The sequence below is a fragment of the Elephas maximus genome, chromosome 3, assembly GCF_024166365.1.
Source record: "Elephas maximus indicus isolate mEleMax1 chromosome 3, mEleMax1 primary haplotype, whole genome shotgun sequence".
Classification (NCBI taxonomy): Eukaryota; Metazoa; Chordata; class Mammalia; order Proboscidea; family Elephantidae; genus Elephas; species Elephas maximus.
In genome coordinates this window covers 78,337,803-78,350,644 of record NC_064821.1, presented here as the reverse complement: position 1 = coordinate 78,350,644, position 12,842 = coordinate 78,337,803, and the positions used below count along the sequence as shown (strand labels likewise).

Below are 12,842 nucleotides of genomic sequence, written 5' to 3'. Positions count from 1 at the left end.
TTTCCTTTGGGCCTCATCCATGCTGGGAGCTGAATAAGTGTCTTCATAAAACGCAGTCCCTGGTCTTAGCAGGCTTTGTATCCATGAGGAAGATAGACAGGACCTTGCATGGCTATATGGAAGTATATAGAATACAGACCCAAAGGGAGCTACTGGGCTATATAGTAGGTGGCAGGTAGGGCCTGGGGAAGCAGGAGGAGTGGAGGGGAGTAGATGAGAGCCATGGAGGGCACTGACCACTTTGCAGATCCTGCTTCATCCTTAGTCAGCTCCAGGGACAGGCACAGCCCTGAGCGGTACTCCAGTGACAGAAGAAGAATATTTCTGGATTAGTTCATAAAATAAAGACTACTGTTTACCCACCTTGAGCCAAGTGGTGCAGGTGTCATCTCATTTCATTTATGTAAACCTCATAACAACTCTACGGAGTGATAAATTAGCAATGAAGAAACTGAGGCTCCTAGTGGTGACGTGCCGTGTTCACGGTTACCCAGCCAGCAAGCATCAGAGTCGCCACTCATACCCAGGCCTGTTTGAGTCCAGAGCCTCAGCTCAGGCCCAGCGTGAGCTGTTTTCTCTCCACTTTCTTTCCAAAGACCCAAGCCTCAAGACGTTTCTTAGCCTGGCCTCTTAAGAGAGAGTAACCTTGGCAAGTCACTTAACCCATCTGGCCTCGCTCTTCCCACTCGTCAAGTCAAGAGCTACAGCATCCAGTTCAAAAGAGCCCTCCAGCGCTCTGCTGCCTGTGATTCAGTGTCAGCTCTTGATTAACTCCTAATGGGGAGTGGGAATAGCAGGCAGAGAATCCCTCAGAAAAGACAACCAGAAAGGTGTTCCACTTAACTCGGGATTCCATGAGCATCTGTCGAGTTCCGGCTGTATCTAAAGCACCAGACAGAAGACCCTTGAAAGCAAGGATTCCCCCACCCCCGCTTAGCACCCCCAGCATGAGGCCTGTGGAATTGAGGGGTGCTCCTGCCCAGCTGCAAGTCACCTCTAGTGTTTCCACAGCACTGTGGAGAGATCTGCCTCAGCCTTTCACTATGAATGACTGTCTATGTGCCATCTTTTCTTCTAGGCCATGACCTTTCAGGGCTTCCAGGATTTAGCACAGGGCCTGGTACTAAAATCTAGATGTTTTAAAATACCTGTTGAATTGAATTGAATCAAATTGGAAATCAAGTTGAATTAAACTATAAGTATTGTAGGGAAAGCGTGTGTTTAGCCACTGATAAGGGTGAAGAAATGAAGGTATTGTTACCATGTCTACTTCGGAGAAGTTAATCATATCTGAGGAGAGTGGGGGCCCACCCCGAGGTCACTGGTAATTCCAGGCCATCAAAGTAAGAACCAAGTGACATGTAGGTACAGTTAGAGGTGAAGGCACTTGGGAGAGAACTCTATGGCCCTGGTGGGTCTGGGCTGGCTTACTGGAGGGGAAGATATGAGCTGGGCCTTAAGGACAGGCAGGGAAAGGAGTCATGAGGGCATTACAGGTGGTGGGAACAGCATGATCAAAAGTGTGGAGGTTGGACTGTGCATGGCAGGTTTATCAAGAGGGCAGCCTTATTGGGAGGGAGGAATCTGATTGGAGAGTGAGAAGAAAAAGTCAAAAACTAGGGTACAGTTAAGCTGTGCAGGGCCTCTGATGTGCAGCTTCAGTGTTTAGGCTTTGTCTTATAAGTAGCCAGGAGTCACTGAGTGTTGTTGAGCACAGGAGTGGAGTAATGAAAGCAGAGCTTCAAGAAGGTGGCACTGACAGCAGTGTACAGGTAGGACTGGAGGCAGAGCCTGGAGCGAGAAGATTGTGGAGGAGGTGGCTGTCTTGGTCCAGGCAGGAGCAAACCCCACCTGAGCATGAGAGATTGCTTAGAAGAGATATTAGGGCCTGAATGGAAGGAAGAAATTGGTGTGAACAGGGTGATGCTGAAGATATGTAACTGGGGTATCATGGTACACAGAGCAGTTAGGACAGACACTGGCATGAACCACTTGTTTAGCAGTACTGGGGCCTCCATGCTGGATTGGGGTGGGGGGCACAGGAAAAGATGCTATGGCACGGTGATGGGCATTATACAGCAGGGAGGGAGAGACTGGTCAGAGCTGGTGCTGAGATCTGGAGCCTGTAGAGTGGGTGATATAGGGGAGTCAGTGGGGAGCTGGTTTGGTCATAAAGATGCTTGGTACTAGGGATTCCGGGTTGGATTCAGTAGAACAAAATGTAATCTTGATGATAAATGGTGAGTAGCAAGGGGCATGCTCCCAGAATCAGGATATTTCCAGGGGGTGGGACAACTTGTAGGTCGTCGAACTCAAGGAGTGGGGAAGCACTATATAGCTTTGACTCTTTGCTTTGGGGGTTGTGTCCATCAGGATGCGTTGGCTACAAGTTACAAACAACCCAACTCAAATCAACTCAAGCAACAGCCATTTAGTTATCCCACTGACAAGAAGTGTGGAAGTGGGCCTTTCCAAAGTTGGTTTAGCAGCTCAGCAAAGTCAGGGTGCTGGACCAGAATCACTGTAGTTCTCTTTGCTTTCCCCTCATGGTCACAATAGAGTTGCTGCAGCTCCAGTCATCACATTCTCCCATGACAACATCCAAAGGAAGGAGGAAACCAAAGGGATTTTTCTTGATGTGACTCATACCACCTACCGGGAAGGAGAGTCTGTCTCAGAACCTGCTGGAGCAGACCTCTGTGTATAGATTTTATATATATATATAAAATATATATATTTGTTTATATATGTATTTATATATGTGTGTATATAGAGAGAGAGAGAAAGAGATGTTTATGTTTATGTCTACTAGGGCCTGTCAAATGGGAAGGAGATTGCCGTTGATTGGCTCCAACCAACCATGAGTCGTTTCTTGGGACTGGCACATTGCCACCCAAACAAAATCATGGGCCTTTTGACATGCTAGTAAGGGGGGAGGGGTACATCAGTTATAATGATTCTGTGTAACAAACCACACCAAAAGCTCAGTGGCTTAAAACAGCAAGCATTTGCTTAGCTCCTAAGTCTTCAGGCCTGGGAACTTAGACTGAGCTTGGCTAGGCTGTTTCTCGGGTCCCCGCTGGCTCACTCACATGCCTGGGAATTGGCCGCTGTTGGTTGACTTAGGCTGGCCTTGGCTGGGCTGACAGGTGTAACTCGGCTCTCCTCCACATATCTCTCACCCTCTAGCAGGCTAGCCCAGGCACGCTCTTACGGCGATGGCGGAGGTGCAAAAGAACAAATCCAACGCACAATTGTGTTTCAAGTGTCTACTTGTGTCATGCCTGCTAACATCCTATTAGCTGAAATAAGTCACATGGTTGAGCCTAGTGTCTGGGGTAGAGCAGACCACTTCCCCGTGACTGGAAGGCACTGCAAAGTTACAGGCAAAGGGTATGGATATATAGCTGTTAGTTGCCATGGAGTTGGCTCCGATTCCTGGTGACCTTATGTATAATAGCACAAAACATTGCCTGGTCCTGCACCATCTTCGGGATCATTTGTATGCTCAAGTCCATTGTTGTGGCTATTGTGCAGTGCCTTCCAACCTAGGGGGCTCATCTTCCCGCACTATACTGGACATACTCTGTTGCGATCCATAAGGTATTCATTGGCTAATTTTTGGAAGTAGATCCCCAGGCCTTTCTTCCTAATTTCTCTTAGCCAGGAAGCTCTCCTGAAACCTGTCCACCATGTGTGACCCTGCTGATACTTGGAATACAGGTGGCATAGCTTCCGGCATCATAGCAACACACAAGTCAGTACAGTACAACAAACTGACAGATGGGCGGTGTGGTGTGGAGATAGGGAAGGGTCAAGACTTGGGGTCATCGTTGCAGTCTACCCTGGGGGGTGTGGCTGTTGAGGAGGCAACCAACAGTATTTGCCCCCTGGGATTTGCCAGATCTCTGCTTTCCTAATTGAATATGTGCAAAAAGACACACTCAGGCTGAGAGTAAAAGGAAAAAAAAAAGGAAGGGCCCTAGAAAAACCTCAGAGTGGAATAAAGAGCCCCAGCCCAGGAGCCAAAAGACTGGGTCTCTACATTTAAGCCCACTGCTAGCATGTTGCAAAACCTTGGGAGGATCAGTTAATCTCTCTGGGCCTCCATTTCTTTATCTGCAACATTGGAATGAAAATCCTGTTCTACATGCCTTCTAGGACTGGGGAGATGGTTAAATAGGGTAACGAAGGCAGAAGTGCTTTGTAAGTGAAAAGTGTGATTCCGACAACCGTGATTCACTGCAGATATTTTGAGAGAGATTGATTAGGGAAGCAGCCAGGAAGAAGAGCTAATCTCAGGCAAACATCCTCTGGCAGGGTGTGCCGAGAGGAGTCTCTTGTCTCCTTTGGGGAAACACTGATGGGAAGAAGGTCTGACATTTTGCGGCTGGAGAATGTGGGTCACTACGTGTTACACAGGGCGATGTGCCTGGTTGGCAAAAAGGCCCTGGTGGCCTCTGCTGCAGCGTCCAGCCTGTCCCTGTCCTGATGTCCTGGGTCCCCAAAGCCCACGTGTCTACTGATGCTGTGCCTGAGTCTGAAAACTGAGCACGCGTGAGCAGAGTGTACACTCAGGGTCTTGCAGGATAAAGGTGTGAATGCGCAGCACCACTCAACCAAACCAAGCATTTCTGGAATTAGTTGGGGTGGGGGGTGTGTTTGGAGATAGCTGTGGCCCCTTCCTTCTCTGCTAAGGTTAGCTGATATCCTCTTTCTCCTCATCACCAAGTCTGGCGTTAGGAGGCACTGCAGACCCCCTTTGATCCAGACTGCTCCAGAGCCATGCCCCAATCCATGCCCCTGGGTCTGAGACCTTCCCGTGGGCTGGGAGTTCCTGATGCTCACAGACATGGCAAAGCTCGTTTGGGAGATCTTTGGGAGGCTTAGGTCACAAGGATACCTGTCTGTCTGCCTCCAGCAGAGTGACATGATGGGCACCAGTCAGATTGCTTTCCTGATGTCCAGCACTCAGGAATGAGAACGAGGCACTGAACAGCCTCGGGCATATATACCAGAGATTGTTCTGGAAACTGAGACTTTGCTGGAAGGCTTCTGAAGTGGACCGCCTAAGTAGCGGTACTCTGTCCAGATACAGAATACTGTAAGAGTGGATTGCAAAATTTAATACAGTGCAAACTAGCTTAAGCAAAAAAAAAAAAGTGGGGGGGGGGGGGAAGTATTTATTTTATTGGCTGCCTTTACTGGAAAGTTTGTCATTTTAGCTTCAAGTGCTGTTTGATCCAGGGGCTCAAATGGGTATCATCAGGACTTAACTATTTGTCCTTTCTGACTCTGCCCTGTTGAAATCCTTCTCGTGCTCTATATGGTGATCCCCAGACTTGCATCCTCCCTATTGAGACTGAATGGAAAAGGGGGTGTCTCTTACCGGTTGCTCTAGCACGATTTCTGGGAGCCATTCTGATAGAACCAACTTGTGTCACGTATCTATGTTTGAGCCAGTACGTCTGCCTAGAAGCATGTGGGAGCTGATTGGCCAGGCTGGGGCCACGTACTTTGCTTCCGGAGCTGATCCCACCTGAGTCACGCAGCCTGAGAGTGGGGAGGAATTGTTTCCCAAAGGAAATGTGGAGTGCTGTTGGTGGGGGAACAGAGTGTGGCTGAATGGACAATGCAGATCGTGTCACCTGCAGCCAGGATGCAGACACTGAGTCCTTAGAATGGGCAGGGGGAGCAGAGCAGGTGGGGGAGATGACCTACTGGGACCTTGGCCCTGTGCTGGCTCAGCACCCCCCTACCATGAGATGGGGGTGTAGAGAGCAGCAGGCAGGCTTGCTCCCAGGCTATGTGGAGAGGAGTCGGCAAGAATGGATCTTGGAATGAGGACGGAAATGAACTTAATTAGACCTAAGCAAGCCATTTGTCTCCAGGAAGTGACATTCAGTTTTCCCTGGAAGTCCCTAGACTGAGTGGTTTTGCAAAATGCCAGAGTGGAGGATGGCTTTTTCAGAGTGGGGAGAAATAGACAGGAAGTCTGTTCAATTTGGAAATTGTTGTTGAGTACCACCTAAGTGCTAGGCCCTGAGCTAAGGGCTGTGGGGGCCCAGCCTTGATGTCAGGGTGCTCTTGGCAGGGTGGGGGGCATGAGAGGAGGCCAGTGCAGAAGGAAGAGGCACCAGGCTTGCGGGGAGGCACTAGGCCTCGTCTGGACAGCAGTAGGGGAAGCCTTCATGGAGGCGGTGGTTGTATTAAGCTTGGAGGAATGGGTAAGCTTTGCCAAGGCAGCCTGCCCCTAGGGCTGTGGGGCGTAAGTACCACCTGGCCTTACCTAGTCCAGGGTTGGTAGATTTGAGCCTGGATCCAGCCACATGGTGCCCTTTCCCTGGTGGCAGGTTTGCTGGGGATGTGAAGCGAGGTTATGCCTCATGTCTCACGGTGTTGCGGGGAAGGGAAGCAGGGGACGTGGCCTCTGGCTCAGCTCCATGACTCCCAGCCCCCAATTCTGGGTTGGGGGGAGGAGTTTCGTATGGTCAGTGGAAATGTACTCTCTGCCTAGATCTCCTTCTGAACCTACGTATGTGTTTACGTGAATCTTTGTGTGTACTCCTTTATCTACACATGAGTCTATATGCTCTGTCTATATTGACATGCATGTGCATGGAAACACGTGTTCGTATGTGCGCACATATCTGCTCACACATCTGTGTGCACGTGCAGACATGGACGTGCACGTGCACATCCTTTGCCAGAAGGTACTCAGGCCTGTGTCTGTACGCCTGTGGCTGTGTCCATGCAAGTACACGTGTCTCCATGTACGTACATATGGGCGCACGTATCCATGTCCATGTGTCTGCAGACCTGTGGCCACATGCACGTGTGTACATGCGAGTCTGTGTATCCAGGCGTGCACACACGTGTATTTTGTGCTCCCTGGCTCTCAGGGCTCATCCGGCTGCAGGAGCTCATCATGGCCCCGTCGAGGTATAACATCCGCCTGAAGATCCGCCAGCTCCCCATCGACTCTGACGACTCACGGCCCCTGCTCAAGGAGATGAAGCGAGGCCGAGAATTCCGCATCATCTTCGACTGCAGCCACACCATGGCAGCGCAAATCCTCAAGCAGGTGCGGGAGCGCTGGCCAGCGGGAGGGAGGCTTGGGATCTTTCTGCCACCTCTCCCCTCTCCCCTTTCCCAAATACAGGTGTGGCATCTGCCAGACCTGGCTCTGCCTCTTCCTGGCTATATGACTTTGAGAGGTCACTCTTCCTCCCTGAGCCTCAGTTTCACCAGCAGTGAAATGGACACAGTGGTCTTTACACTCCAGGTTGGTGCGAGGGTGGAATGAAGCTGGCACAGTGAGGGCGCTGCATGAATACTAGTTTCCATTCCACCTTTGAGCAGGTGGGAGGCAGGGGCAGCCGAGAGGGACCTAAAGCCCTGCAGGGGCAGACACTTGGGGAAGCAGAGAGGACTCAGGTCTGGGAACAGTCCCCAGAGTGCCTCAATGCCTCTTGCAGTGACTAATTCCCCATAGCCCACGGCACTTGGTGTTACTAGGAGGTTTATTGAGGTTCCTCACACCATCTGCTCAGCTCTGCCTTGACTACGGGGGAGGAGAATGGCTCTTAGTCCTAAATGGTCTCCGTTCCCAGACACAGCCAGCGCAGCATGCTGGGGATGAGAGCTAAGCTCTGCCATCCGCCTAAGGAATAAACACCGAAATTGCCCACAGCCTCCTTGGAGGGTGTCGTAGCTGAAACCAGAAGCAGTTTGATTTGAGGCAGTGCTTTGTGTAAAAGGCAATTATATTGTCCCAGAAAGTATCCCTGGTGATGGGAGAAGGCAGTCTGGGAGACTTTGACACGGGAACCCAGCGAGGTCGAGGTGCAGGGGAGAGGTACTGAGCAGGGATCGAGGGCATTGGCAAAGCCTCAAGGGGCTCGTCTCACCCTCCAGTTGGGCCCAACATGGGGCGCCTGAGCCAAATGGCCACCTCAGTCCTCTCCCAAAGGAAGCCCCCTACCAAGCTTCTTTGTTGTTAGCTGCCCTGAATCAGCTCTCAGCTCATGGCGACCCCGTGCACAATGGAACAAGACGATGGCTGGTCCTGCCATCCCCATGATCATTTTGCAGACCTGACCATTGTGATCCACAGGGCTTTCATTGGCTGATTTTCCGAAGCAGATCGTCAGGCTTTTCTTCCTGCACCTTAGTCTGGAAGTGCTGCTGTAACCTGTTCGGCATCCTAGCAACATGCAAGCCTCCACTGACAGATGGGTGGTGGCTGTTTTATGAGGTACATTAGGCAAGAATCAAAGAAATCCTCTTCTCCAGCATGGAAGAGTGGAATTCTACCACTGAACCACTACTGCCTCAACATAATGGTTAAAAAGCTCATTTGGGAGTTTGAATCCTGCTCTGCCCTTGCATGCTGTGTGACCTAGAGCAAGTGGCCCTCCCCTGTGCAGAAGGGGCAAATCGTCCCTACTAGATAGAGTTATGGTGAGGAATCAGTGAGATGAGGCAGGTAAAGAGGGACCCTGGGGTCGGGGCATCTGTGAAGTCACTGTTGAGGAAACACACATTCCCCAGAAGCCCCTTAACCCTCACTCTCAGGGCTAGCTTTGCCCAGTGCTTTCTTTCTCTTCCCCAGCAAGCGTATGTGTAGTGAAATAATAGTGACAGTCATGAATTTGGCTTATTGAGGAGTTACTCCATGCTAGGTGCTGTGCTAAGCACCTCACATGTGGTACCTCATTTATTGCCACCCTGGGCTGTAGAGACTATTAGCACGCCCAATTCACAGATGAGGAAACTGAGGCTCAAGGGGAAAGTAACACACCCACGGTCATCCAGCTACGCAGCCGGTGAAGTCAGAATTTACCCCCAGGTCTGTCTGATTCGAAAACTTCTGGGATTAAAAAAGAACCTGTTGTCCACTGACACGGAGTTAAATGAGTGACATGAAGCATGCCTGCTTACTGCACGCCTTCTCCCAGCCTTCAGCGCGCTGCCCCGTATCTTGAACCTCCAAGTGGAGGCGGGGGAAGGGAGAATGCGCAGCGTTTTCAAAGTGTGCTTGACCCAGTGACACTTCCCCCAGAGCACTCTGTGGGCCTAGTATTCTGAGGAACTCTGTAGAAAACGCATTATAAGTCATTGTTATTATAGATTATAGGCTTCTAATAAAATATATGTAATGCAGACTTCATGATGGTATATAATAATGATTCCACAGCAGCCATGTGGTCAGCGAGGGTCTGGGAAGCAGGGATGTGGCTGCCCTTCTGGAGGAGTCTCAGACTGAGGGCAGACACCCCCCATGGGCCTGGTTGGGCTGATTGAGGGTGACAGTGCTCCCCACACTGCTCTCTGGAGCCAGGATGGTAAGCCCAGCTGAGTGGAGTCCAGGGCACTTAAGAAGGCAGTCTCGGGGCTGAGTCTATGTCAGCATCTCTCAAAGAGTGGCTGGCCCAGAGCTGCTTTGTAAAAAGACAGACATCTGACACTAGCAACTCAAAAGGTGAGATAGGAAGCTTAGGGAACAGTGAGTTTATATTAATAGGGGAAGAACAATTTGAAAAAGGAGGGTGAGAATAGTTGCACAACTTGAAGAGTATAATCAGTGTCACTGAATTGCACATGTAGAAATTGTTAAATCGGTCTATGCTTTGCTGTGCATATTTTCAACCACCAAAAAAAACTTTTTTTTTAAAGAGTGAAGGACAAAGGCAGTGTAATGAATAGAGCGGTGAGAATTCACATATTAAATAAAGAAACCCAGTTTTGGGGAAAAAAAAATCAGACATCTGGGCCCAACCTGGTCTCTCTGAATTGAAATCTTTGCAAGGTGTGACCCAGTAATCTGCATTTTAATATGTCCCAGGTGATTTGGCAGCACATTTCAGTGTGAAATCCACTGTCTGCCAGCCAACCATTGTCACTGTTCAGAGGTGGCCCCAAAGAGCACCCCACTCCAAGCGGCCAGCCCCTTTCCTCAGCTCACTGCCAGCCCTGTCCTGTCCCCAGTAACCTGGGGCAGGGGGCCCTCAGGTGCTCCCTGCAAGTTGCTAACACTCTGCTTTCTCCCAGGCCATGGCCATGGGCATGATGACGGAGTACTACCACTTCATCTTCACCACTCTGGTAATGTACCTCTGGGCCCTGGCATGGGAGGGGCCTGGGGCGGGGGAACACAGGCTGGAGCTTTCTCTGAACAAGAAGGTCGGTGTGGCCTGGCCTGGAGCAGCCTGGTGGGGGCAGTTGCAGTAAGAGGAGATTCAGGCTGGACCCACTTCCCAAGGCTGTAGATGTGCCACAGGTGAAAACACAGAAAAGTCTTAGTGACCTGCCCGTTTCTGAGAAGGTACCTCGTGTTGTGATTTCGAGCCTGGACTCTGGAGCCAGTGTGAACGCAGGCTCCTCTGATTACTGGCCATGTGACCTTGGACAAGTAATTTAACCTCCCTGCTGCAATTTCTAAGGAGCCCTGGTGGCACGGTGGTTAAGCACTCAGCTGCCAACTGAAAGGTCGGCGGTTTGAACCCAGTAGGTGCTCTGCAGGAGAAAGATGTGGCAGTCTGCTTCCATAAAAATTTACAGCCTTGGAAACCCTGTGGGGCAGTTCTCCTCTGTCCTATAAGGGTCACTAATGAGTCAGAACAGACTCGACAGCAATGCGTTCGGTTTTTTATTTTGGCTGCAATTTCTTCCTTTGTAAAATGGGGATGATAATGGCTCCTACCTCCTGGGCTTGCAGTGAGGACCAAATGAGTTAACCAAGTGCCGAGAACAGTCCCTGGTACATACTAAGAGCTATGGAAGCATCCGGCATCATTATTGTAACCTCGGCTTCTAGCCCTGCTTCCCCACTCCTGTCTCAGGCCTCGTGCAACCACAGGAATTGCCGCTTTGGATTGCTGCAACATCCACACTGAAGTCAGCCCACTCGCTGTCAGCCGGGCCAGCCCACCTGCAGGCTCCAGATGGGCCCTGTCCAAACTCCAAGAACATTTAGGGCCATTTAAACCCATTAGGATAATTAGTTGTGGCCTGAGATCCGCAGAATAAAGAGATCCCTATGCCAAAGGGGAGCCAACACCCAGCCACCCTGCCTTGGAGCCAGATGACCTTGGACTGCACTGGGGCTCTGGGTGGACTGTTCCATTCATCCCGGGTCTGAGACGAGCATGGCATCGCTAAGCACCCTCTAGCTGTCAGCAGGCTTTCTGTCTGTGCTCATTTGTTCATCCCGCGCACTGTTGCTACTACTCACTGGGTCCTGGAACCTGTGCTAAATGTCTCAAGATGACCAGGACTGAGGTCCTGCTCTCCAGGAGCTCCCATCCTATCTGGCCTTCATCTCTAGCTCTAGCTCTAACACAGCAGGCTTGTGCCATCACAGGCCTGGGCGGATGGCTGCTGGGCACAGCAGAAGGAGACGCTGGTTGCGGTGGGGCTAGTGGAAGGCAGGAAACTGGAGGCAGGCTTTACAGAAAAGCAGATGGTTGAACTGGGCCTTGAAGGATCAGTAGGAGTTCACCAAGGAGAGAAGTTGGAAGCGTATTCCACATAAAGGAACAGCATAAACAAAGGCCAAGAGGCAGATTAGCTCTTCAGTTGTGTTCTGGAGCTGGCTCGCTCCCGCTTGGGGAAGCTGATTGTGTTCATCTCCTCCCAACTCCAGGTTCAGTGATATCACGTTTGTAAGTTGAAATGGTGGCAGAATTTACACCACCAAAGTCGCCAAATGCTACAAACTAGAGCCTCTCCACCCCGCCCCCGAGAGCCAGTTGTTAAACATTTACCGACACACCACTCCTTGATCTCCTCTCTATACCCCCCACCCACTGCACCCTGTGCCTGTGGCCACCCTAGATTCTCCTGATCCAGTGCTCAGACTTGGGGACCTGCTAGAAGCCATGTTGGTAGAAAGGGATACTGGAAGCAGGTGACTGAGACCAGGCGCCTCCTTCCCCGAATTGGTTCTGGCTTTCTGCCCACCCCAACTGACCTCTTCTTGCCATGCTACATCCTGGAGAGTCACTGGAGGCTGTCCTGTGGGGCTACCAGATCCCCAACATTCTGCCTCTATTCAGAGCTGGGAGTGGTGGAGGGTCACAATCCAGGGCCCAAGGACCTCTCCTCCAATACAGCAGCCTTCCCATCCCCTGATGGACTCCTAGGGTGCTGAGACAAATGCCAGCCTTGAGGAGCCCTAGCCTGTCCTGTGTCAGCAGTTCAGCACATTCTTCCCAGATATCTATCCCTGTGGCTCACCCCCCTGAGTCCTCACCGCTCTGGGTTGCTGTGACAAAGCCCTGGAGTCCATGCTAAGAGGAGACAAGGGGGAGGGACGGGGGGCACCGCAGGAGCACAGCTGTGGGTGAGCCTGGGGCAGACCATGCCCATCCGCCCCTACACGCTGCCTTCCAGCACTGTGGGGAGAGAGCGGACAGGTGAGGCTGAGGGTCCCTACACCACCACCTCTTATCTTTGCACTTGGGCAATTTGCTTAACCTCCCTGGGCCTCAGATTCCGCTTCTGTAAAATGGGAACAGGTTTGTTGTAATGCCTCTGGGCCTCAGAGCCCTCATGTGCCCTCTCTTGGTTATAAGGAGCAGAATTCACTCAGGTAACCTCAAGTCATTAGGGGAGGTTAGGATGAACCACCAGGCCATAAGGGCAGATGTTGTTGTTGTTAGGTGCCATCGAGTCGATTCCGACTCATAACGACGCTATGCACAACAGAACGAAACACTGCCCGGTCCTGCGCCACCCTTACAATCATTGTTATAAGGGCAGATACGGAGGGTGATTCTGGATCCAAAGCAACCCTTGACATGGTGGGGGTTTTGATTCTAACGCTTTGTGTTAATGAG

At 51.1% G+C, this 12,842-nt stretch overlaps 1 protein-coding gene across 15 annotated transcripts in view; it reads left to right on the top strand.

The window, feature by feature from the left end:
• Positions 1-12,842, top strand: part of GRIK3 (glutamate ionotropic receptor kainate type subunit 3) — a 252,729-nt gene that overhangs the window by 166,627 nt on the left and 73,260 nt on the right. For all 15 annotated transcript variants that reach the window (XM_049878786.1, XM_049878790.1, XM_049878785.1 and 12 more), the window contains 2 exons: positions 6,903-7,084; positions 10,054-10,107. In XM_049878786.1, the coding sequence (XP_049734743.1) occupies positions 6,903-7,084; positions 10,054-10,107 (236 nt within the window). The remainder of the gene's footprint in view (positions 1-6,902; positions 7,085-10,053; positions 10,108-12,842) is intronic.